General features: G+C 50.4%; 2 protein-coding genes across 9 annotated transcripts in view; both read right to left on the minus strand.

Annotated features, from left to right (window-relative positions):
• Window positions 1-12,829, minus strand: part of LOC142419249 (complement receptor type 1-like) — a 25,975-nt gene extending 13,146 nt beyond the window's left edge. Inside the window, exons 1-18 of the mRNA XM_075522035.1 lie at window positions 12,824-12,829; window positions 12,547-12,734; window positions 11,953-12,094; window positions 11,221-11,336; window positions 10,589-10,674; window positions 9,968-10,180; window positions 9,194-9,376; window positions 7,929-8,117; window positions 7,256-7,456; window positions 6,039-6,221; window positions 5,506-5,694; window positions 4,956-5,135; window positions 4,428-4,801; window positions 3,110-3,316; window positions 2,879-3,002; window positions 2,497-2,673; window positions 1,015-1,194; window positions 328-507 (exon numbers count right to left, since the gene is read on the minus strand). Coding sequence (XP_075378150.1) covers window positions 328-507; window positions 1,015-1,194; window positions 2,497-2,673; window positions 2,879-3,002; window positions 3,110-3,316; window positions 4,428-4,801; window positions 4,956-5,135; window positions 5,506-5,694; window positions 6,039-6,221; window positions 7,256-7,456; window positions 7,929-8,117; window positions 9,194-9,376; window positions 9,968-10,180; window positions 10,589-10,674; window positions 11,221-11,336; window positions 11,953-12,094; window positions 12,547-12,734; window positions 12,824-12,829 — 3,118 coding nt within the window. The remainder of the gene's footprint in view (window positions 1-327; window positions 508-1,014; window positions 1,195-2,496; window positions 2,674-2,878; window positions 3,003-3,109; window positions 3,317-4,427; window positions 4,802-4,955; window positions 5,136-5,505; window positions 5,695-6,038; window positions 6,222-7,255; window positions 7,457-7,928; window positions 8,118-9,193; window positions 9,377-9,967; window positions 10,181-10,588; window positions 10,675-11,220; window positions 11,337-11,952; window positions 12,095-12,546; window positions 12,735-12,823) is intronic.
• PFKFB2 (6-phosphofructo-2-kinase/fructose-2,6-biphosphatase 2) overlaps window positions 12,719-24,958 on the minus strand; it is a 20,670-nt gene continuing 8,430 nt past the window's right edge. Inside the window, exons 14-16 of one of the 8 annotated variants that reach the window (XM_075521614.1) lie at window positions 24,670-24,861; window positions 23,122-23,144; window positions 21,038-22,442 (exon numbers count right to left, since the gene is read on the minus strand). In XM_075521614.1, coding sequence (XP_075377729.1) covers window positions 22,385-22,442; window positions 23,122-23,144; window positions 24,670-24,861 — 273 coding nt within the window. In that variant the 3' untranslated portion in view covers window positions 21,038-22,384. Of the gene's footprint in view, window positions 12,735-16,309; window positions 19,731-21,037; window positions 22,443-23,121; window positions 23,145-23,181; window positions 24,027-24,669; window positions 24,862-24,958 lie in introns of those variants that run through there. The other 7 variants (XM_075521617.1, XR_012778473.1, XM_075521619.1 and 4 more) reach the window with 7 other exon arrangements.

The following is a 24,958-nucleotide window of genomic DNA, read 5'->3' on the forward strand; positions in this document are numbered from 1 at the left end:
TGGCAATTACGTGATGACAACCATTTCTCTCGGAAGGCAGAACGATCTGAGCCCTGTGATTAGCTATAAATTGTGCTGAAGGGATGATATGTTACTAGCTGCATCACTGCATCCTTGTTTGAACAGCTAAATACTCAGCGTGAGTTGCAGCTCTTCCTTTTCAGCCATGCTGCCCTTTGAACAAAAAGTTATTATTAGTGGGAGCCAAAGCACTGCTCAAGAAACTCCTCATGGCACAGCACCACTAGCGGGTATCTGAAAATGATGCTATTTCCACATCATTAAATTGATGGTTTGTTGGCAAAGCGAAGGAAATGGCATACTTACTCTGGCAAAGCTTTGGGACTGTGGACCATGTGAAATTTTTAAGACAAGTAGTCATCGGAGATACTCCGGGAAGCAAAGTGTATCCGGATCTGCAGAAGTAGGTCACGGTTGTCCCAACTGTAAACTCGCGCTGAAGGTTTCGGTCTGCATGGTCGACGGCAGGAGGGTAGGGACAGTGACCTGGTGCCAGAGCAGGGGACAACACGGACCCTCAGAGCTGGGAGGTCTCCACCAGAGACCCACTGGGGCCGAAGCTGAGCCCTGCCTTTGGGGAACCCAGCCTGCTCCTTGGGCAAGGGTAGAAACCCCAGGAAGAAGCAAGGGACAGCAGCGACCCTGAGCATCGCTGTGGGGTATGGGGGGTGAACAGGAAGGGACCGAAATAATGGTGACAAACACACCAAATGACGTGAATCTAACGAGAGCCTTTGTTCTTGTAGGCTTTGCATCTCATGGGGTGTACCCCGCAGTAAGGTAGGACAGCCTAACGAGGACAGCCCTGCTGCGTTACCCAGGGCCGATGAAAGAGCAGAGGGGAATCCTGCCACCAAACGCCAGACAGTGCAGCTCGCTGTAGTTCCCACCCTCCGACCCCTCTCCTGCGAACACTGCACCTGCTTCTAGGGAAATACAAGCAGGCAATTACACGTGGGAGACAAAGTAAGGAGAAAAGAGATCTGTGCGTACCGAGGGTGCAGGCAGGCACCCGTGGATGCCATCTGCCGCTGCTCAGGCACCGCACGGTGGTGGCAGCACCCACGGGCATGTAGCCGGCATCGCACTTGAGTGTGGCTATGCTGCCGGAGGTGAAGTTCTGTGCAGGTTTCAGCTGTCCGTGTGTGATGTCTGGGACGGGACACTGAACCCCTGTGGATCACCAAACAAACAGGGCTTTTCAGGGGTATTCTTACTGAACACGGCTACGGTGACCAACTGTCACTGCGCCTCCGTCTAGTAAGAGAAGACAAATCAGTGTAACAAATGCAGCAATTGAGGCAGAGAGATTAGGGGTTAATAAGTGCGCTTGAGCAGCCGTCATCAGTGCGACTCCAGAAGCGTAGCGTTTCCATCGCGCACCATCCAACACCATTCCTGCCCTTTCCTACCAGCGCTCGCTCTAGCAGGCTGCAGTACGACTCCTCTGCGCGCTCCGGGTGGGCTGACTCCAGGGTCCCGGCACCCCACCTCCAGCTTTACCACAACCAAGAGGGTCTCCGACAACTACGCAACCTCTGTCACACATGTACGTCACTGAAGTCCCAAGAAAAAGCTTTTTTGTCCAGCTACCGTATCTCCCGTGAGAAATATTTTGGGACTGGTCACAAACCGTAATAACAGAGAAAACGAAAGGCAGGTGTAACTGGGATTTTCTCATGCCTTCCATTAGATGCTGGCAGGTCACCAAGACACAGTGTGTCTGTTAAAATCATACCTGGGTCACACCCTGGTACAGCAGCACCCCGTCACACCTACACCGCGCTGGCGATGCTGCCTTTGATACCGATACCCATGGAATGAGTTGTCTCCGTACTCGTACGTGTCTTCCCCAGGCCCCAGCTTAGGTACCGACAACCCGTTGGTAATGTTTGGATTTGGAAAATGGACTGAGAAGCACCGTGAATTTAAAAAAAAAAAAAAAAAAAAAAAAAAGAAGAAGAAAAGGAAGACAAAAGGTTGTAAAGGCGGTGCTGGCAGCCGGGGGGCAGCAGCTGCCGCTGCAGGGAGCGCTGCCCGCGCTAGAGAAGTGTCTCAAAAGGCCTGTTCTTACAGGAACCGTCAACTTCCAGGCAGAAACTGCGAGTTGTTCCCCTTCCTAGAGACCTCAGTCAGCAAAGCCCCGCTTCTCCTGTCCTGAAGCCAGCCTGCAGGACGCATGACGACTTACCAGCTACCTTCAACATGTCTACAGGCTGCCTCGGTGCTTAAGCATCAACCTTGGTATCAACCTGGTAGCACTCAAATTGCTAAATATGATCCTTTTAATTAAATGGTAAAAACTATTACCTGTCTGACTGACTCTCCCCATCTCACCACCATCCGCATCTTTGATCCCCAGACCGTAAGGACATCCTCTGACCCTGGGAACAACTTCTCAGCTACTGCACGGATGATCGAGGCAAAGGGTGATAAGGACAAGGCAAACTTGTCCCTGCGACACAAGTTCTGAACTCCAGGAGAAGTTCTGGTGAAAAGAGACCTGGCCCCGAGCTGTCCCAGGGACAGGCTCGTAGCCTCTGAGCCAGCCGTCCTTAACACCGGTCCCGAGGGGGATCCGTACCCCGACGTAAGACTTTTGAAAAGCATTGGGAATTTTGGGTTGCTCTTTGCAAACGTCTAGAGGTGCAGCTAAAGAGGAGAAATGGGCAATTAGCAGCAGCCACTGAGCTCAGATCATCCCTACAAGAACATCAGGCACAGAAAGAGGTTAGCGGCGACTTCAGATAGAGGAAGGTCTCCCGCCGAATTTTACGAACCCGATGATTGTGTATTTGATCCCTAAGCAAAGCTGAGCCACAGAAGCAAAGAAAGCGAGCAGGGGAGCGACACTCACCGAGAGTCCCAGCCGGCTGCAGCAGAAGCACCACCACTGCCAGGAGCCGCCCTGGCCAGCGGAGAAGCACCCGCATGGTGCGGGAGCTGCCGGGCCAGCGCCGTGGGAAGGCGAGAGCCTCTCCCTGCCGAGAGCCCGCTGCGGCACGCCGGGGAAGGGGAAGCAGCTGTGGGAAGTTGGGGACAGGCCAGACGAGCCACGCCAATGCTGCCACCCCCCAGCCCTTCTGACCTGCCCCGGGCGAGGGCTGCCCTCCCTGAGCTCTCCAGCAAGGATGTGCCATGAGAGGGAACGCTGCTCTGCCTTCTTCCCTGGTGGGCACAGTGGGAATAAAGCTATTTTACAGCTAGAAGCGCTCTGCAGCATCCTGGCCTCATTTCTGAAGCGCAGGGAGCTGCCGATGGGTGCGCTGGGCAGTGCTGCACATTCACTTTGCCTCTTTACCCCGGGGGCAGGCGGGGTGGGGGGACAGGTTGCTGTGCAAACACCCCCCCACACCCCTGCACTGCGCTCAGGGAACAGCAGCCCTCCGTGCCTAATAAAGCAATGATTATTGAAGCACCTCTTTCCTTTACTATAGACAGGAGAGAATTATTAAAAGCCAGACACAGCTGCCATTACAATTGCGGCTTTATTATAATCTCATGGTGAAGGAGTACTGGTCCGATCACAAGACGCATGCTAGCACAGCGCTTCCCCTTTACTGGGTGTTGCAGAAAAAATTCAGCCGTTTCTCTCTTTACACTTTTATTTCCACAACTGCTCTTGGTGCACACACAAGGATGCAGGGAGTGGCACTGCCGTGGCCTCAGATTCAGCTGTCCTGCTTGGGAAGAAAACCTGGCACTTTTGCTTTGCTAGAAGACAGGCTTTGAAGTTTTCTGCATTGTGCCTGCTCTGAAGGTCACAGCTAATGAGGCAGTTAAGTGCTCGTTCGCAATAATGAATGCAACATATACGAAGAGAGTAGCAATGGGCTATACTGGCTTGCAGCTGCAGAGGGCTATATGGGATTGCAGCAGTTGTGGGGCAAGTGCGGGTTGCTGGCTCTTACCACGGTCATGCCTGTCTGTACGGTGTCTGCTCGGCTCCGACAAAAGTTTACTTTCCACTCAGCTCCTTTCTAACTGCGCACTCGTCAGTACAACAAACATATCTAAATGTAAAGATTTAAAATGCATAGTGATGCACAAACCTAACCCCAGGAGCTCTAACAGAATAAGCCAGAAGAAGTCACTTCCTGACTCCCCGTATGACCAGATCTGTTCCTTGACTGATTGGTAAATTTTGTTCTGGCTACTTAAGTATTAGGACAAATTACGAAGTCATAAAAAATCCTCAGTCAGCATGATTATTCAACACGCAAAGAGGACGGTTCTTTGATACCAGTGACGACAGTCAGCCGCACGCTGTGGGATTTAGCTCCTTTTCAAGTTTCTGGATCTCCAGGTACAGTTTCTGGACTTCCAGCAGAGTTTTCAGTTCTGGCAGAGGAACCCCACACTGGAAAGTTTTCCTAATTTGAGGAATCTTCTTGCATGCATCACACCTTTTCTTTAAAAGAACCAAAACAAAGAGCATGAGCCTCCACCGCAGGGACCCACGTGCTGAGCATCCCCCTCCTACTGCAGCCCCTCAAGCAGGCCAGCCTTATTGTAATGAAACAAACACATCCATGAAGTCGGACCAGTGCTATCCCAGGCTGTAAATGGGGCAAGACACAGACAAAGCCTGGGCAGATGGTGGTACTTACACATGTGGGCGGTGGTATCCAAGTGCCTTTAGCTGAGCAGGTACTTTCTGAGTATAGTGATTGATAGCCATTATGTTTACAGGAGAACCTCAGAGTTTCATTCACCCTGAACCGTGACTTAGAAGAGTGAATCAGCAGGTCCTTGTCTCCCGAGGGTTGGAGACACTGAACTGAAAGGAAAATGCATGCCAAAAAATAATGTAATGGGAGGAGACTGAGGAGAAAACTCCCTGCAAATTCCACCTGTTGCTGGTGATTCAAAGGAGCAGCACCCCTGGCCTGTGCAAACCATCTGCGGGGCATCTGCTGGGCTCTGGTACCCACCTGGCTGGCAAGTGGGCAGGGGAGGGTGCCAGGCACCGCTGGCCAGGCACCGGCTCTCGGCATCGCCGTGCAGCACGAAGCCTTCATCACAGGAGAACCGCACGGCCGCTCCGTAGGGAAAGGTGAACCTCTGCGGAGTCATCCTTCCCCTCTCGACTGCGGGCTTGGGGCACCGAACCACTGCGGGAAGAGAGCAGAGGCGGGAGTGGTGGGTTTGGCTGCTGCCCTTCCCCAGGGACAAGGGGGAACCAGGTCAGGCGGGGCACAGCCGCTCTTCCTGATGCTCTCCGCATCAGTTTTATACTCAAACATAAGAATGGACCCTCCGCTGCCTGCAGCAGCCCACAGGGAGGCCCTACCAGTCCCTGCTGTTACTGAACAGCTCGTGGTGCCGAGACCTTCGCACAGGAGCTGGAGGAGCCGCACGGTTGTTAAGCCGCTCTGGGTTTGGAGCTCCTGGACCAGGGCAGGTAACGGGGCTGGGGCTTAGCCCCAGCGTTGCACCCAGGTCCTGGCTTCAGTCTGATCCCATACAGGAGAAATGACTCACCCCTGCACTCCGGGGCAGGTCCGCTCCACGCCAGGTTCTCCCCATCATCGGAGGTGCAGTAGATGGAGGTGTCCCCGATGAGGGACAGGCCCTCCGCACAGCTGTACGTCACCTCTGCACCGTAGGGGAACTGCTCCCGTCCCAAGCCAGAGTGCTGCCCGTTGGTGATTTGTGGAGGGGGGCCACAGGCTATGAAATAAAGGGAATTGATAAGAAAAGAAACACATGGTTATCATATTCATGTGATAATCAAAATCACTTCTGGGAAATCAGTACAAGAGTTAACTTCATGTTTGTAGCGTGGCAAATTCACATGAAGTTGCTGCCATGCTTCTTGCCTCTTACACCAGCTCAAGGCTCCCACTTCCCGCTCAGCTCCCACCGGGGTCACATCTCCAGGGAGAAGGCACCTCAACGCTTTCAGCCCAGGAGATGGTGATCATCGTCCCGTTCCCCGGAAGCAGATGCTGAAGGCAGGTCATCTACTGAATGCTGATGCATGAGATTTCTTCTCAGCACCGCGTGACACATACCTTTATCACAAAACGGTAACAGGGGAGCCCAAGTCGCATCAGCCTGACACTCGATCGAGTCCTGGCCCCTGAGGACATAGCCCGAATCACACGCCAGCCTCAGTCGGGTCCCAACTGTGTAGGTATCTTTGCTTTTATCAACCTCTCTTCCATGAGCAATATCTGGCCTTGGGCAATGATGTACTAGAAAGAAGAGAAAATAAAGGATGTCATGTATTTTCAGAAAGAACTCCAGCGAAGATGCTTTCTGTGGAGAAGACAGCAAGAACATCTGAACTCTGAAAAAGAAGGTGGCTGTCATCCAGATGCAGGTCTCAACGCTTCATTTGTAACTCTAAAGGAGTTTCTCCTTCTACAGTCAGATTTTTCATGAGGCTGTTGGGAAAGGCACATGCTGCAGAGCTGGGTCCGTGCCTGACCGAGCCTCCCCTCGGGGCTCTGGGCACCACGCACCGTTATTATCCCAGGGGCTGCAGGTCCTGCTTTCCCACTGAGCACCTCACAGACAGCGTTAGGGCCAGGACAAGGAATCATCCATGCTCTACTGCTGGCTGCTCGGTGAGGTGGAGCAGGCTCTTTCCTCCTGGCAAGGTTTTCCTGAGCTTTTGGGCTCAGGCCGCTTCCAGCGGCTCGCCGATATTGCTGTGGTGCCCCATTGCTAGGTTATTAGTTTCAGCAGCGTCGGTTATTTATGCTGTTGCGTTTTCTTCTGAGAGGGAAATGCCCTGAGAACATCTTCTGCTCCCAAGTCTCATGTCAGCAAACCAGCCCAGCTGCTGTCCAAAGCACAAACCACATCCCCTTCCAGCTGGGTAAATGTCTCCCAGGCTTCTTGGGAACCTCCTAAGCCTCCAAAAGCTACCAACACCCAAGCCTTCGCATCCCACCTCCCCAGACACTAGCTCAGCCCCCTGCCAGACCCCTGTACTTTTTCCACAGCAATCCCCAGGCAATATCATGATCCATCTGGATCTTTTGCTGCCTATTTCTTCCAAGTTAACACAGGAAGACTACTGGGGACACTGGGGACACACTAACACTGGGGACACACGGCAGTGGAGCAAAATTCTCCGTGTCTACTACTACCATCATCTAAGGCCACATGGAGATTTTTCTGCGAATGTCAGCAGACAACTATGCTGTACGGAGTGACCCAAATCTTTGCAGTCAAAACTAAGTAGTCGCCAAGTCAACATGCTTCACCAACTCTCGCCTACCTGAAGTGCACTCCGGTACTGGCGGACCCCATCTACCATCGCTTGTACACCAAATCACAACAATGTTACTGTGATGACCTTTGAAAGCATAGCCATCGTTACAGGTGATTTCCAGTTTTTCTCCATACGCATAATTGTCTTTATCTCCCCGTACAGGTAAAGGCTTTCCATTCCTGATGTCTGGATTTAGGCAATGAATTCCTGAGAAATGCCAAACGTCAGCAAGTGTGAAACCATGGCAAAGCCATCTGGGTGAGAGCAGATGCATTGTAAACGGAAGGAAGACTGCTTTGTAAGACAAAGACACATTGCAACACTAAATCTGCCCCAACACCATCCCTGGGCGCTCCTGGGGGACAGGGTGTTTGCAAGGGACTCTGCAACCTCGCCTTGGATGGAGCAAGAGGCCCTCGACACCGCGATGACTTTTTCCGCAGGGTCAAGGGACTAGAAAGCATAGCTGGTAAATAAAGCCGAGAAAACCCTGTGGCTGGGGAACAAATCAAAGGAGTTCGAGAGTCGCAGCAAAGACCAGAGACACGCCAAGCTGGAGCACCCCCCCTCTCCCCCCCACCCTGCGATCTGCACAACAGCAGACCACGGACAGTTTCTTCATTTGGTAATAATTTTGCCAAATCGCAAGGGTAAGCAAGCCAAAGGAACGTACACTTACTTTCACAAGGATGTGGTATTTCCGTCCACGTAAAATCCGGCAGACACTTAATGTGCCGCGTGGTTTCTCCTGGGCTGAACTGGTGGCCCTCGCTGCACTCGTAGGTAACAACAGTCTCCACAGGAAACAAATTGCCAGCAAGTTTTGTTTTAACAGCATTATGCACATCTGGAGGGTTGTCACAGCTACCTGGGAATGAAATACCAATTTAAGGACACTGCCAGTGATAAACTGGTGAGGCCCATAATGGTATGTAACATAACAGAGAGAATTTGGGGAAAAATCCTGGGCTCACATTGTTCTTTCTGAGATGCACTTAATCGTCTGAGTTCAGTAATGCTAAAGAGCAAATGCAATGGAGACAAATGAAAACATACGACTAATTTTGGACTGCATGGTAATTTTCACTGTTACAACAAGATGTAATTTCTAACAAAGTTTATACTATCTGAGGCTCTACCAACAAACCTTAAAAATTTTAAGTATAGAAAGGTTAATTTAGTCCCTTTGAATTCTACTGAGAAATGCTCACCAGCTTGAATGGGACAAGGCTTTAGTCTCTATGGCCCCAAGTCATAAATTCCTAAAGTCACCTTAGCGCTGCAGAGAGATTAGCCAAAAAAAATCACCTCGAATACTGCACCTCGAATGCTGTGTTCAGTGTTGGGCCCCCCACTACAAGAGGGACATTGAGGGGCTGGAGCGTGTCCAGAGAAGGGCAACGGAGCTGGGGAAGGGTCTGGAGCACAAGGCTGATGGGGAGCGGCTGAGGGAGCTGGGGTTGTTCAGCCTGGAGAAAAGGAGGCTGAGGGGAGACCTCATCGCTCTCTACAACGGCCTGAAAGGAGGCTGTAGAGAGGTGGGGTCGGTCTCTTCTCCCAGGTCACAAGCCATAGGACCAGAGGAAATGGCCTCAAGTTGCGCCAGGGGAGGTTTAGACTGGATATTAGGAAATTTTTCTTCACCGAGAGGGTTATCAAGCACTGGAACAGGCTGCCCAGGGAAGTGGTGGAGTCCCCATCCCTGGAGGTATTTAAAAGCCGTTTGGATGAGGTGCTTAGGGACATGGTGTAGTGGTGGGCTTGGCAGTGTTAGGTTTATGGTTGGACTCGATGATCTTAAAGGTCTTTTCCAACCTCTACAATTCTGTGATTCTGTAAGAAATCCAGACAGCTAACTCTTGGAGCCATCAATTTGAGGACCTAATGCTTTCTTAGATGGGTGGGAACTTGACGGAAGCAAAGCTGCTGGGCCACCACACTTACTGAGCTGACAGAGCGGCAGCGGAGGGTCCCAGAGGCCGTTTTCGTTGCACGTGGATACGTCACTGCCGTTCATGGAGTAGCGGAAGATGCAGTCGAAGATGACGGTGTCTCTGTAGGTGTACTCAGCCTGGTACCTGCTCACCATCTTCCCGTTCTCCACGCTCGGATGCTCGCAGCTAACCACTGCGTCAGGGAAACGCCGGCACTTAGGGAATTAGCGGTTATGCTCAAGAGGGGAGATGAGGGTTTTAAAAACAAACATTCTCGTAGTGTAAGATGCGTTCACCAAAAAGGCTGGAAATGGACGCAACAAGGTAGCAGGCTGACGTGGTATTTTTCTACACCTTACTCGGTTTTACAGCATTTTTTTATTTCACACTTTTCATTAAGGCAAAGCATAAACAGAACATAGGGAAGGCAGCGGGTGTCAGCAGGTTTCCGAATTCTTTGCAGGCGTTATGTTTTACACAGGCTGGCAGGCACAATGCATCGTCTGGGCTGCGAACGCTAATAAAACCCCACTCCCACGTCCCTGCTGACTTGGTGACCACGAGCAGTCCTGGTCCCTGCGAGGGGAGCCCCTAAATCCTGTTGCTGCTACCAAACTCAAAGGGTCTCATCTGCAAGAGGCGATTCCAGCAGCATAAAGGAGAGAGACAGCTCCAAGGAAGAAAAGGGCTTCAGCAGACCGGGCAGCAGAGCAGGGGCTACGGCGGGCGCTGGCCTGGCGAGCCCGCAAGCGCGCACCTCACCCCCTGCGTGGGAGCAGCTCACCTTTGCACTCCGGGGCTGGCTTGTTCCAGACACCATTTACGTTATCCTTGGTTGTACAGAAAATAGAGGCGTCTCCCACCAGCAAGAAAGGTCTCTCTCCCCTTTTGGCAGTGTGGCACCAGTAAGTGACAGAGGTCCCGTATTCAAAGAGTTCTTTGTCAGCTCCGCTGTGCTGTCCATTAGCTATTTCTGGAGGGGGTGAACATGGTATTGCTGGAGAGGAAGGGGGGAGAAATGGTAGGAGGAGGGAAGAACAAGAGAGAAAGAACTTAATTCATTTTGAACCAAAGGTCTGGTAAGAAAAAAATTGAAACACGAGGTGCCAGGAGGGTCAGAAATTAAGGGCAGGTCTCAAGGGAGTTGCACGCCAGCCCACGGGCAGCAGAGCTCCGACGCGGGCGCCGGGTGGTTTGGGGATCTACCAGTCTTACGTGCAGCTGCCTTACTGCCAGACAGTGAATAATTTTATCTGCAGGATGATGCAGAAAGAAAAACACAAAGAAAAAATGTCTTTCCAGATTCCACCACGCATCAAACTGCTGAAATCCTCAGCAGGGCAACATGACTGCTTCTTTAACCGTCCGCAGTAACGCAGTAGGTCAGTTAAGGAACTCTACTTACGCTCACAGATGGGAATATCTCTGTCCCATGTAACAACCCCATTTTTAATCACACATTGAATTTGAGAATTTCCAACCAGTCTGTACCTGTGTGAAACAGGGGAGAGGGAATTTTACTCGACAAACTCAGTTTTGATGTATTACCTGTAACATCACCATCAGGGTGGTTTTGGCTTCCTTATCACAGTTACAGCTGATCAGAAATTTGCTATCAATGTCATTTTTTTTCAATGACATACTGGCTTTTGACAAAAGCATTTTTTAAATTAAAAAAATTACGTGGTTTCTAAGGAAAAATGTCTACTTTATCAGCCAGCTGTAACTATCGCTACAGCTCTGAGTTCAGTATTGATGTCTTGTCTTCAAAAAGATACCGAAACATTGAAAAATGGTTTAGAAAGGGCCAGGAGAGTGAACTTGAGTTCAGGAAGAACTGCCTCAAAGTATGAGATTAAGAAAACTCAGTCAGTCTTAAAGCTCTCAAAGGAAAGCTTAAAAGATATTTCAATCACAGTCTGCAATTACTGACACTGGTAAGGCTTCTGACAACACGGGCTTTAATCTACAGGAAAAAGACTTCAGAAAAATTGCCAGGGAAGAAGAGGACCCCCGGCCTGAGTCCTCCTGGCTTACCCACTGTTGCAGGTGAAGTTCACTGCTGAACCAAAAGTGAACTTTCCTTCTAGGATGAGTCTGCCGTTGTCCGGCTCTCCGGGGTAGGTGCACAGCTTAGCTGGGGGACAACAGGACTGGAGTTAGTTCTTATATCAGTTTCTTGAAGAATTGTGAAAATGCAGTGGGAAAGCAGAAGACTTCCAATACTGAGCAAGTGGATGGACCAGAGACCTCCAGATTTCCTCTCCAACCCTAAATTATTCAATGATTCATGATGCTGTTAAGACTTGCATCACTACCTGCAGCCAACCTCTGCAGTCTAAGTGGGGTTTTGCAGTAACCCTGGCAAGCGCAACAGCTTTTCTTCACGGTGAAAGGATTCTCCTACTGCGGATTCGAAATACTTTTTTTGAACCAAGAGTTACAAAGTGCCTGAGCAGAAGAACGTCCTTTGAGTCAGCAATCAAACACAGCCAGCATCAAAGCAGATTTCAGCTTTTGCCATCGTTGCCAGTACTTAGCAGAATACAACCGGTGCTTCACGTTGGGTCACTCATCTCCCACTGTCCCATGAGGTCACTTTGGATCCTGCTCCAACAAAATGAGCTGCTAGCATCAGCGAATTTAAAAAAAAAAAACAAAAATCAAAAGTCAACCCAAAATATACTCACGTGTACAGAACTCCACTGATCCGTGCCACTTACTGTTCTTTCCACAAGTAAGGGTGGCTTGGGTATTAACATTTCTCACATAACCTGGCCGACAGACGTATTCCACCTTTGAACCATACACAAATGTGGCAATGCCATGGTATTGCTCTTTGAGTTCTGCAGATGGGATACGCGGCGGAACATTGCAGACACCTACCAACAGAAACTCCATCAGAAAGGTGCTGGGAGGAAAAGCAGTGGGAGTTCAGGCCTGATTTACTCTGAAGGTCCAAGCGAGGACACTTCAGTGGCTTTAAAACTCCTTAAAGCTAGAAAGAAAGAGAAGGGCAGTCTGTGACCGGGGATGGCTGAGGCTGGCAGGGACAGGAGAGGAGCATCACCCCACGAGGTGCTGTTCGCCCCTCACACCTCATCCAGCAGTTTCAAAGGCTGGTCACAAAGTCCAGATTAACCATTTCCTCTCCCCAGTTAGTATAAATCATTGCACCTTTTTCAGCTGGAATAATTTTACAGCCATTTTAGACAGAAAGGAAAAGAAGGCAAAGGAAGATGGATTCCGATCATAAAGATTTACGATGTTCTCGAAATGCAAAGGCAACAAGGAAAAGAGAAGGATCTGTCTTGTGAACCCCAGGAGAAGGTATTCCTTTGAGGGATCTTAGTTTATCCCAACGGACTCGCTCCCTCTTCGTGTTCACTTACTCTCGACAGCCACAACAAGAGCAGCGGCAAGGAATATCCCAAGGACAGCGGTGCGATCCTTCTGCCTCCCCGGCTCCGAAGCTGGCATCTTTCTTTATTCCAGCCTCCCTGTCCGGAGATCCCACGGAAGTTACCACATTCTTTTTCTAGGCCAAATATCTGTAAAAATAGCAGGGGGGTATTTACACTCAGGATAACCATAGCTCATACGGACAGGTCTCATTTCTCCATCCCTAAGCAGTTCCTACAGTCATGGCTGGGGACCAGGAGCTGCAGGAGCTATTGCAATACTCTGCAAGAGAGCGGAGCAGCTCCTCTGCTGGCTCCTCTCCGGCCGGCGGGACCGAGACCCGGCGCGGAGGAGCTGGGCTGCTGCGGCAGAGCTGGATTTGGGTGAGGAAGGCTGGCTCCAGCAGACCAGACCCAGAGACATGAAAATACAATGTAAACAGGACAACTGATTGTAGATGTTAAGCAATTCCCATAGGCTTTATTTCACTAGTCTCATTTATTTGCATTTTTGAGAATGCAGCTTTCAATTAAAATTTAAAAAAATAAAACAAACAAAAAAAAAAAAGAAAAAAAGAAAGACTAATAGCTCCACTCAAACTATAACATAAATACTTTGTAGCTTGTCAGGTTTGACTTAAAAACACTATATTGCTAACATAGGGTTCTTCCCGGCCAACCAGCCAAATTAGTACCTGCAGGGCCGTGAGTTTATCTATGCCTTCTGGAAAAAGTCTCCTGAAACTTATCTTAGGGGTAAAACATTTTATTTTAGTAATAAATCTCTTGGAAGCAAAATCACAGTCAGATGAAATCCTGCTGGAGTCTACACAGTCCCCTTGTCGTGGTTTAGCCCCAGTTGGCAACCGAGCCCCACGCAGCCGCTCGCTCACCCTCCCTCCCGGCGGGATGGGGGAGAGAATCGGAAGAGCAAAAGTAAGAAAACTCGTGGGTTGAGATAAGAACAGTTTAATAATTGGGGAAAAAAAAAAATAATAAATTGTAATGAAAAGGAAACAACAAGAGAGCAAGAGAGGAAGAAAGCCCAGGAAAAACCAAGTGATACAACCGCTCACCACCCGCCGACCGATGCCCAGCCCGTCCCCGAGCAGCGATCGCTGTCCCCGGCCAACTCCCCCAGTTTCTATACTGGGCATGACGCCGTATGGGATGGAATGTCCCTTTGGGCAGCTGGATCAACTGTCCTGGCTGTGCCCCCTCCCAGCTTCTGGTGTGCCCGGCAGAGCGTGGGAAGCCAAAAAGTCCTTGCCTAGTGTGAGCATTACTTAGCACCAACTAAACCATCAGGGTGTTATCCCATTATTCTCATACTGAATCCCAAACACAGCACTGTACCAGCTACTAGGAAGAAAATTAGCTCTATCCCAGCCGAAACCAGGACACCCCTAACAATAAATTACATGCAGAGAGAGAGAAGTATCTAACCAGAAAGATACAACGCGTTTGTGCAAGTAACATCAACTGGAGTAAAGCTGTAAAGCATACAGGTCGTTCAGGAGACTGAATTGCTTTACAAAATGGGATTTAAGTGCAATTTGGACTAACCTGGCACCCCTAGAGACCAGCAAGAGTCCTCTCTGACTTTGTTATCCAGGATTATCACTTATGAGCCTAAACCATCCCAACATTATGCATGCTCCAAGTGCCTACCTTCCTCCTGGAAACGAGAGTCTGTCTTGATGCTTTCTGCCCTAAACCTAACACTTCTTGTGGCTGTTTCATTCCTCTGGCTTTCCTTCAGTCCTTGTTACAGCTCTTGGTTTAATTTGATTTAATTTACTAATCTTTGTGCTTGCTAGAACTGCAAGAAAGCTCCAATCCAGTTCCCAAGAGCAACACCACCTAAAGCTCAAGTCATCTTACCTAGAGGTCTGGCAGCAGGAGATGGAGAGACCTGGCGTGTTCGGCTCTTGCAAGACAAAGCGATGACTGTCCTTGTCCAGTCCCCCTGGCTCCAGGTACCGCAGCGCTGAAGGAGGAGTTACGATATGCCTACACACTCAAATAGGGCTCCGTGCCGAAAAGTTTGAATTCTGCAGAGGCCAGACTTGTGCCAGTTGACCCATAAATCATTAACTCCTCCCCTGAGCAAGAAGGAAGGAGAATCCACTTTCAACCCTCAAAGTGAAACACTAGAAAAGTGAATGCAACCCACGCAGATGTTGAAATTGTTTGTTTTCTGAGTGGAGCTGCCAAATCTTTGCTGAAACTATCCTTGCGGAGCAGGACACGGCCCGTTCTACCCTGCAGCAACGGCACCCAGCCAGTGCCAGTCCCCAGGCGATGCCCAGGGACCTCAGGCACGCTATGGGGGCCTCGGCAAGAGGACTGCTTCACCCTGGGCCATGGCAACCATGAGCTCACGCCTTCTGACCTCAAAAGCCTATGGCCAACATTCCACATATGGTCTCTTCAACCAGCTCCACCTAATCCCATTAAAGCAACACCAGCTGGAGCTCAGCAGCACACAAGGTCCCAGGGAGCATTACTGAGAGCTGAACACCCAGGTCCATGATGGGAAACTCAGCTGCCCTTCATCTCATTGAAAGCTCTTCCCAAATCCAGCTGTCACTCGTGGGTCATTTTCCAGTAACAAGAAATTTGGCAGAAGTTGTAACCATTTGCTCCACTTTGGCTGCGGTTTCATCCAGGCTTGAATCGCCATCAAGAACCCGGCAATGGCCTTTTCTCCCTGGGTTGTGCTTCTCGAAGGTATTAGTTTGTTCTGCCAAGTCTGAGGGGTTTTTGCTAGAAAAATTTACAATGTCCCTACACTGAGTGGGATATTTTACCTTTCTGAAGTTCACTTGAGTCCATGCTACAGGGCAATAAAACAGATTTAGTTCTTACTCTGTAGAACACAGCAAAAAGCTGCCTGTCCTCGCCCCATGAGCAGGGGCTTGCGCACAACAGGCCCCTTATCACTCCTGAGCAGGCACGGACTTCCACTGAATTTTTACAAGAATCCAGTTAATCTTAAAAACAAACATAGGCTTTCTAGATTTCTTTTTTTTTTTTCCAGATGACTCAGAACAAGCCGATTTGTGTGCCAAAAAATCAGCACCTTCCCCTGGGCACCCAGGAGGTTATTTAGCACCTGCACAGGGTGCTCACAGCCATGAGCATCAGCCCGGGCGCAGCCCCACCGAAAGCCACCTCCTGCTTCGACGGCTGCTAAACACCCCTAAGACCTCCTCAACCCACAGCTTGCAGCAGGAAAAACAGGAGAAAAAGGGTTTTCCTTGACCCCATCCAAGGTCAAGTCTCTTCAGGTTGCTGCTGGTGAGTCCCTTTGGGACCAGGTGGTTTCCAGCTGCAGATGCTGGAAGTCACAGTCACAGCAGTCGCTCCTCTTGACTTTTGTTTTTTTGCTAGAAAAAGAGATGTGCTTTAAAAAAAAAGTTCCTACCCTAACAGCTCCATGGAAAACTCAAAAATCTGAATTCCAATAGCTCCAATAAAAACACCCTTAAAATTGATGAGGGAAGGGGAAGAGCAGCAGCAGCTCCGGGGTGCAGGATTCACCATTGCTAACCCAACTCCCAAAAGCCAGGGACGCCTGCCCTCCCCTGCAGACCCTCTTCCTCCAAACACTTTCCACAGACTCCCTGAATTCACCATTATCTCACAAAACCAGCAACAGATAGTTATAGCAAACAATCATGGAAAGTAACAGAGGAAACTAGAACTAATTTTTTTTTTAAAACCTCTTTATTGTAAATAAATGCTCATGGGGTATTTATGCTCAAGGGCAGAGTACACGACATACAGCGCAAGTTTACATACATTGCAGTTTTTTTAAACCTAAAAAAAAAAAAACCATTAGCAAGCAGTAACATAGCAAAATGGCAAGCAGACATGTAACATCCATCTCAGGAAACACTAAATACAGAGATGCAGTTTGCAAACAGCGTTCAGAGAGACAGGAGCAGCGGGAGAGGCAGAGGTGGCACCGGCAGCACCCTTCCGAGGAGCACGGGTGAGAGTTTGGGACCTACCCCCGGGGCAGGCGGTTCCTGGAAGCGCTGGCGGCGATGCCTCTCCTCCCGAGGCTGCTCCTCGGCCCCGCGGCAGCTGAGCTGGGCTTCCCCGTCACCCGCTGCCAAGCTGCCGGGAAGGGGACGCCTTACAGAGGTGACAGCTCTAACGTCACGGCCAGCGTACACAAAGTCAAGCTACCCGGCCTGGTTTTAAGCCTTTTCCCTTACTCGCCAATTTTCCCCATCGCTGGCAGCAGAGATGGAACAGATTTTGCCTGAGCGATCATTTTTCTCTAAAACGACCCATAATGCTGATGGGCCGGCCAGCCCCTGGGCCGCAGCTCAAGGACAGCGATGCAGGTCCCATGCGTGGGTGGCCCTGCCACTGCTCGCTGAAGGTGACGGCAGCCACCACCACCTCTGCTGGCAGAAATGGAGAGAAAGTCAGGGAAACACAGAAAAAAACCCACTCGTGGTGCAACGCTCACGAAGGCACCAAGCCCACTTCCACGGCTCCAAATTCACCACCTCTGCTTGCCCAGCCCGAGACGGTGGCTCCGGTACGACTGACAGCACAAGCCGCTGCTAATCCTCAGTTCAGGTACATTGTGCAATCGTTGTTTATTCTGGGGTATTTGCACGCACGGTGCCAAGAAAATCAGGTGATTTCAAAGAAATACCTGGCACAGGGACCCACCAGCCCGTTTGGGGCCGGGGAGACGCGTGGGCTAACTGGAATCGCCCCAGCCCTGCCGCCCCTGAGAGCCTGGGGCTCGGCAGGACCCCGGGACCTGTCACGTCAGGTATGATTCACCTGCACGGCAACGCCGGTGATCACAAACCTGTTGCTGCTCTGCTCTAGACACATGTATGTACACCTTTTGAAAGTTAAAATAGGGGAGGAAAAGGCTATAGTTAGGCTTTAATTAAAGCACCGAGGCACGAATGCTGCCGTCTGCAGAGATTGCTGAGAGGCTCCATCCCACAACCCAGCAGGCGACGGGCAAAGCAAGGACCCCCTCGACAGGAATAAGGGATCCAGAGTCAGTGATGCAAAACTGCAGACCTGATTTTTAGCAGTGATTAAAAAATTACGACCGCCAACATATTAGCAGCTACATTCATGAATCCTGGCAGGTAAAAATACACATTTTGTCTCCTTACAACCATTAACTACCCAATGATACAAATACAATTAACTCCTTAGCCAGTAATTACAGCATAGTGTGCGTAAACAACCTACAGTACGTTTCTACTCCTTTTTCCCTGCAGAGCAGGAGGTTTCTCAGCAGGAGCAGCCAGCCTGATGCGGTGCCGGTTTGTGCGTTTAGAGCATTACTGGAGAGTGACAGCGAGTTATTAGCACGCAACAGGCTATAAATCTCTTCCTTCAACATTCCCCCCCCCCCCCTTTTTTTTTCTGGCTTATTTCTAAGCGTTGTAACATTTAAAACCAAAGAAAAGACTGTGCTGCTCTTGCAGAAGGCTGCAGCAAACCCGCGCCCCGGCGGGAACAGCCCGAGGAACAAAACTAATACAACTCAGTTTGTCACCCACTGAATTTCCTCCCTCCGTGGCGCAATTGCTTTAGCTCAACACACGCTTCTGCTCTGCATAAATCCTAAAGGCTTAGGATTAGAGCCTGGGCCTTTGCCATGGATGTCTCCATCTCAGCTTTATCAAATTAAAGCTCTGGGAGTGTTTAAAACAACTGGGTTTGAGCCCAAAATCCCCAGCTAAACCTCAGGCTTCGGGGCTGCTGAGGTCCTCCGCAGCCAGGGCCAGGGCACCGATGTTTCTCAAGCACAGATCCCTGCTGTGGGTATGGCCAACATTTATTTTATACATTTAAAATAAGCAACCCGGGTCCCAGAAGTTGCTCATATAAATCCTGGAGTGACTGGAAAAAGCAGGTCCAGAACAGCCTCCTGCTTCGTACCTAAATGCTCCTTTCTTCACCCAACCTGAGGATTTTGCCCTTAGTACAAGAACAGTAGGAGGGGGGGTAAAACGGAGTTTGGCAAAACACAAGACTCGTGGGAGAAAACTGTAAGTTTGGGGTTTCGGTGGGGATCTAAGGAACACACAGCCATCACTCGGGCTGCCCCGCAGGGGAGTTTCACCATCTACACACTAAATACTACAGCAGCTTAAAGGCAGCATTATACATCAGTAACATTCACAGCTTAGTTATAGGCAAGTTTAAAAACTTCTTGTGGGCCTAAAATTTGGTACATTAAAAAGACAACTGGTAAAAATCACGTGCTTCTTGCAAATCCTGCACACACGGCCCCGCTGTTCCCAGACACCGAGCGAAGCGGTGCTGTGATTTTTTCTGTTGTAATAGAGAAAAGTGTCCATAAAACCCAGGAAAAAAAATAAAATCAGTGAGAGGGTGAGGCTTACATCAGGGTGCAAAGCTAAAGCAGGACTTGAGTTCAGATTCAACAGCACTGGTAGCTACGCTGTTCCCAGCGTAGGAGCTTTTATTCCCGGCTGCCCCTCACAGGAGACGTCCCGCAGGATCCGCTGGCCTGACGAGCGCCTTGCGTTACACCACGTGCAAAAGCCTTCCCAGAGCAAAGGAACAGGCTCCGATCAGAGGATTCAAATCGGCAGTCATGAAAGCAGAGTCAAACGATACCTGGAGCTCTTTCGATGGTTAAATAACGCAGTAACTGCATTTGAACTTGGAAACGGTAACAGTTAAATAAAAACTTGGGGATTTGGTTTGGTAACATGTCTTCCAAAGAAAAGTGCTTCAGCGAGTATGGACATGACCATTTTGTCCTCACGCACACTGCGCTTAATTTTGCCATCTAACCGGGAGGAAAGACGCGGGACACTATTTTAACACCTCAGAAAGCCCAGGGATACTTTAGCTCACACGTATTAAAAGCAGGTTGAAAAATCTCCGTAATAAATTTTTTCCAATCTCATTGACAGACATTTCAGCATTCAGAAAGAAAAGACACAGACAGACTCTAAAAACACATTTCAGAGGAGAGTACTGGCCAAAGCGGCACGCAGCTCACTGTGCTCCGGGGATGCTCGAGTCCCATCCGCAGGGCTCTTCCCGCCACGGAAATCCCAGCCGAATTCGAGATGAGAGCGCAAACCTCTACACCGTTAAACCAGCCATCCTCTACAAATAAGAGAGAAATGGTACAGGTTATAACAAGGGTAAGTCAGGAGATGGTAAAGCAGGGGACAGCAGAGCTCAGCTCAGTGCCGGGGGACGGACAGACAGACACTTTGCAGCAGCAGGATCCAACCAGCTCCCCATAATTGGTCTATGTGACAGTAACCATCTGAGGATTTACTTATTTACTCCTCCCTGAGCAAATAACGAGCTGCTTCACATTTTGCATCGTCCTTCAACCTCTTGCAAAGCTCCCCACGAAGGGTTTCCCAGCCTCAGCCCGAGACCATGCAAGCTGAGCTTTACCGGAGCATCCCGTAGGACGGCAGGCAATAACGAAGCAGGCTGGTTACTCAGGGTTACTCGCTTTTATTTATCTTCTCCATAGGAAAGCACACTTCCAGGACAAACGTAAGGAACGTTACAGTAATCATTTTGCGTATTGACCACAATAAATACTTAGAGTTTTGATAAAACTCCTTCCATTGCCTCACCGAGGCTCCGACAGACGACAGGAACGCGCTCAGGTCAGTACAGGCGGATTAAGTATTTACAAATGCACAATCACACAAGTTAAAATCCGACAGCCAGGATTTCCTACAGCTGCCGTTCATGCAGTGTCTCGGAGCACAGAAAACGCTCGGAAGGGCTCCGAGTCGCGCGGTTTAGTGCCCGCTCTGCTCAGCTGCAGCCCTTTTGGAGACTGCAAACCGATGTGTAAATCAATACGTGCAATTTGTCTTGTTACCTAACCAGCATTCTTTTGCAATAAAAAAAATGGCACAGCTATTGAGCCAACGTGCTGACAATTAACAGTAGGCATCAACACTTAAAATCCAACAGTCAGGAAACCCAAACCCTACATATTTTCCATTTGTAATTTAAAAAAAAAAAAAAAAATCTAAACAGCTTTCCCGACAACGACACTTAAGAAGTAACCATCATCAGACAGAGGTAATCCATAATAGCTGCTCACGTGCTACTTTGTCAAGCAAAACACCAGCACTACGAAGGAAGAAGGTTTGTACTGGAATCAGGGAAGTTGGACCAAGTTCCCTTCGTTTCTCTGCAAACCCTCCTAGGAAGTCTGTGTTATTCATTTAAACAGAGAGGAAAAGAAACACTTGAAGCACAGCGTTAGAAAAGTAACTTTGCAAAGCTGGCATACACATTCATTTTCTAAACACACAGCTCCTTTCGGCTCAGAGTAAAAGGCAAATCCAAAGGAGCAAGGCTTTGATTTTTAGCCTGTGGGTAATTTTCCTCTGATCCGATTCTTATTTATTCTTATTATAATTCTTAATAATTAATATTATTCAGTATAGCAACAATGTTTTATCAGATTTATCATAAGCTCCCCCTGCTCAGGTTCTTTCTCCTTTTCCCCTCATCTTCAACATTAAGGCCTCTGAAACCCACGGAGAGAGGCAACTCCAGGAGACACGCGCCCTTTTTGCACTGCTCCTGGTTGGACCATCCCGACGGGGGAGATGCGCTACAGCAATATCCGAGCTTGATGCTTTGTGCGCTTCCGCAGCTTTGGCAGGACAGGCACGCTGCTTTGACAGCGAGAAAACTCCGCAGCATTATTAAAAATGCTATCACAAACTAGAGAATAGGAGACAGAGGCATGCAACTTTAGGGTCAATCCCATACCTTTGTATCCTATGAAATGCGTGTAAATACCAGCGATGTAGAAAGACAGGGCAGTTTCATTGAGAAAATTGTTGGAAGAGCTTCATTTCACGGACAAAGCGCAATTGAAGGAAAAAGCTGCACATGCAAATTGCTAAATACACTCAAGGAGGAGTTTCTCCGGCCTGGAGGAACGCGTTGTTCCTGGGCAGAGGTAGGAGCTGCGCCTTCCTCACCTGGAAGAGATGAGCCGCATCCTACGGCAGCGAGACCTGCGCCCGTCACTGCGGGGACCACCCTGCCACAGCGAAACGGGAGCCAGCTCCCCACCCAAACTTGAATCCTCTCTTAACGCTTGACATCTGGAAACCAAACCAGCTACCGCTTTATTTTCTTTGCGCTAACTCTCCCTTTGACGCCAGAGCACCAGGAGCAGGAGGATTTGCCCAAAGCCCCAGGGCAGAGGCAAGGAGGGAGCAGAGCTTTGCCGAGAGCACGAGCAGGTCAGCGACGACCCCGGCAGCCCAGGCGCAGCGGCCCGAAGCCTCCGAGGACACAGCTTGTGCCACCTCTGAGCCCACCCTTAGGCACCACCACCCTTGGGTGCTCCCCGGCACAGCCTGCTGCTCCCGCAGGGGGAGACCACCGCGCTCCCAAAGGTGGGTGGAAGCAGCTGGGTGCTGGGGGTCACCCCGGCGCACGGGGAGGAGCACGGCACCGCGCGGACGATGCGGCACGGGCACTGCAGGAGCCACGCGCTGCCGAGAGCCGTCCCCCAGCCCCATGCAGGAACCCGCTGTGCGATAGGGCCAGGCCCCCAGACGGAGCACCTAAATTGCAAAAAACTTTTACAAGACCAAAAAAAACCATCGGCGTTGCGCGTACTGCACGAGGCGAAACACGCGATAAGCCAAGCGACGGGTTGCAGAGCAGGGGCGTGGGGACAGGTCTTGGGGCCGGCAAAAGCGAGGGCGTCTCTGGCCTTTCTGCGCAGGGCGGCAGCCAAGGTCTCATCCGAGCCCCTACTTGGAGGCTGAGAGGGAAGCCAAGGTGTCGTGGGTGACGCTGGCTGCTGGCTCCCTGGAGAGGGGGGACAGACAAGGACATGTTCTCCCCTTAGGGTGAGAGAAAGCCAGTCCTGCTCTCTTCACCCTCATTCAAAGATGCCTCCAAGGGGACGTGACCGCGAGGACTCGGTGACCACTGCCACCAACACAGAAAGGTTTATCCACCCAGCTGCTATCCAAGCACGTGCTAAACCCACGCAGCTCCCTCGAGTCACGGGGAGCTGGGGCTGAGCAGCTCCACTCCCATCCGGGCTGCAATCCAATGACTCCTGCAAAATCCCCGCGATAAGTATCGTCACCGCACCCCGTCCCAGGCGGAGAGGAGACACAAGGGGGACCCGCTCAGTACAAGCTATGTGGCTCAGCCCCGCAGCACCAGCACAGAGCACTCCCACGTTCTGGTCCAGGGACGGAGCAAGCTCGGGGTTAAACGCACTTTTGCAGGCAGCAAGCACAAGCACGATGCACCAGTAAGCCCAGCTGGAGCCCCTGGATCAGTGGCCTCAGCCTGGTAACACATTCCTCCCCCACTGAGGTCCCCCTTAATGACAGGTTATTATACAGCAAGAGACTTCCTTCTGCTCCATGCGTTTGTCTTTCCCCAAAGCAGCTTCCATGCGACATTAATCAAGAGAAGTCCTACTTACTAAACCAAAAGAGAGTACATACAAGCTGCTTTCAGTGGTACTCACAGGCAAGCATTTCCCCCTTGAGGCTGCAAAGGAAAAAGAAACAGCACAGGATAGCTCATAGTGCATTCTGAAGGAGATTTAAAAATAATAGTAAAAGCAGCAAAGCAAACGAGGAAAGAAGTGAAGCGACCCCAAAGATTTCATGTGAGGGAGCTCAGGGCAGGCTTGGATCACAGCAGGAGCCGATACAAGGCACGGACATCGCGTGCTGCGGCACCCAGCCACCTCCTCCACTGCTGCTCATCTCAAGGGCTCCATTCAGGCGAGAGGACTCAGGACAGGATTCCCTACCGCCTGCACAGCCCCCGAACCCAGGGTTTCTAAACGCTCCTTCATCCCAGAGTTGTCAGTGCTTCGACATTACAATTATGAAGGGTACAACTGCAAACAGGGAGCGGTCGGGGCGGGGATCCCCGTCCTGGGGCTGCCCAGCTGGAGGCACCCACAAATTAAGACCTCAGGGTCAGGGTCCTCTCCAGCCGAGACTCTTCATCCAGAACCGCTGTGGACCAAACCCACCCCAACGCAAAGCCCTGTCTGGTTCAGTTCCCGCTGGAGCCCCGGGATTTTGGGGATGCCTAAGCCTCATGCTCTTCAAGTGTGAAAACACCAGCGACGTTCCCCTGTGCTACGTTGCCCCTTCTTTTACTCTCTGGCCACTTACTCTGCCAACAGGGAGGAGGAGAACAAGAAGCTGGGCTCACTGAATAGCCTGGAAAACATTAACCTCTAAAGTATCCAAGATTATTTTATTTTTAAACAGCTTTGGTAACGATGGCTGTCTCTGCACAAGGACCCCAGCCAAGACCTCCTCGAAGCCCACCACACACGTCCTCTCCACCTTGTCTGACAGGCAGCAGCGGGCAGCCCGCCCTGCCGGCCGTCTCCTGGGCACAGAAAAACTCCTAATTAGCAGAGAAACAATTTTAAACGAGCAAAGAAACAAACGGGGCTTCACATCCAACGCCGATGAGGACCTACGTGCTTCTAAGCTAAAAGAAACACCAAGCACCAAAACCTAGGCTGCTTTAATTTGGGCACCCAAAGAGCCCAAACTTTGTTCAACAAGCTGCCGACAGCGGGATCTGCAGGGAGACGGGCACCCACAAAATCAGGGACACAAAGATTTCCTGCCCAGTCGCTCTGGGGCTAGAGCAACACTTGGCTGCAGTATCAAATTAGGACAACGAGAGTATTTGTAACTCTTTCCAATCAGGTTTTTGCTGGAAAGCAAGATAATACCCAGAATTAAACACCCTACCAAAACTCTATTGCAGTGATGGAAACTCACCTGCATGGAGCCTGATTTTTGAAAGCCTCTGGCACCACAATTCTAGTTTAATGGGGCAAATTTTGGGGTTTGGGGAGGTTTTTTTGTGGGGTTTTTTTTTTCCTTTTTTTTTTTTTTTGTAAGGGAGTCTAATCCAGAATGATTTTCACATGAGAACAGAGACGGTGATTAAGACCCTGGGAAGGGTCTGTATTTCAGAGAGGACCACGGACAACCGCAGGTGATGGTGGGGAGGGGGGGCATAGGGAAGGTACCACCTGGACACCGACTTGCAGCTGCGGCCGGTCGGCCCCATCTCGAGCTTCCAGGGAGGGGAAAGGCCCCAGCAGGTCGAGAGGTTTGCTCCCAACGCTGTAATGCCGTGGGCGCTTTACCGTGTCCGCGCTGGCCCGCGGCGTAAAGCTGTTTCTTCTCATCCTTACAGGGCTTTGGCTGGAGGGAAGGTTGTTCTGATCCCAGACGGAGGGTATCGCAAGGAATGAAAAAGGGAACCACAGTTTAAAACCACACGTCGCACACCAGCACGCCCCTCGGGCATCCCCACCC

Source organism: Mycteria americana, chromosome 20 (genome assembly GCF_035582795.1).
Source record: "Mycteria americana isolate JAX WOST 10 ecotype Jacksonville Zoo and Gardens chromosome 20, USCA_MyAme_1.0, whole genome shotgun sequence".
Taxonomy (NCBI): domain Eukaryota; kingdom Metazoa; phylum Chordata; class Aves; order Ciconiiformes; family Ciconiidae; genus Mycteria; species Mycteria americana.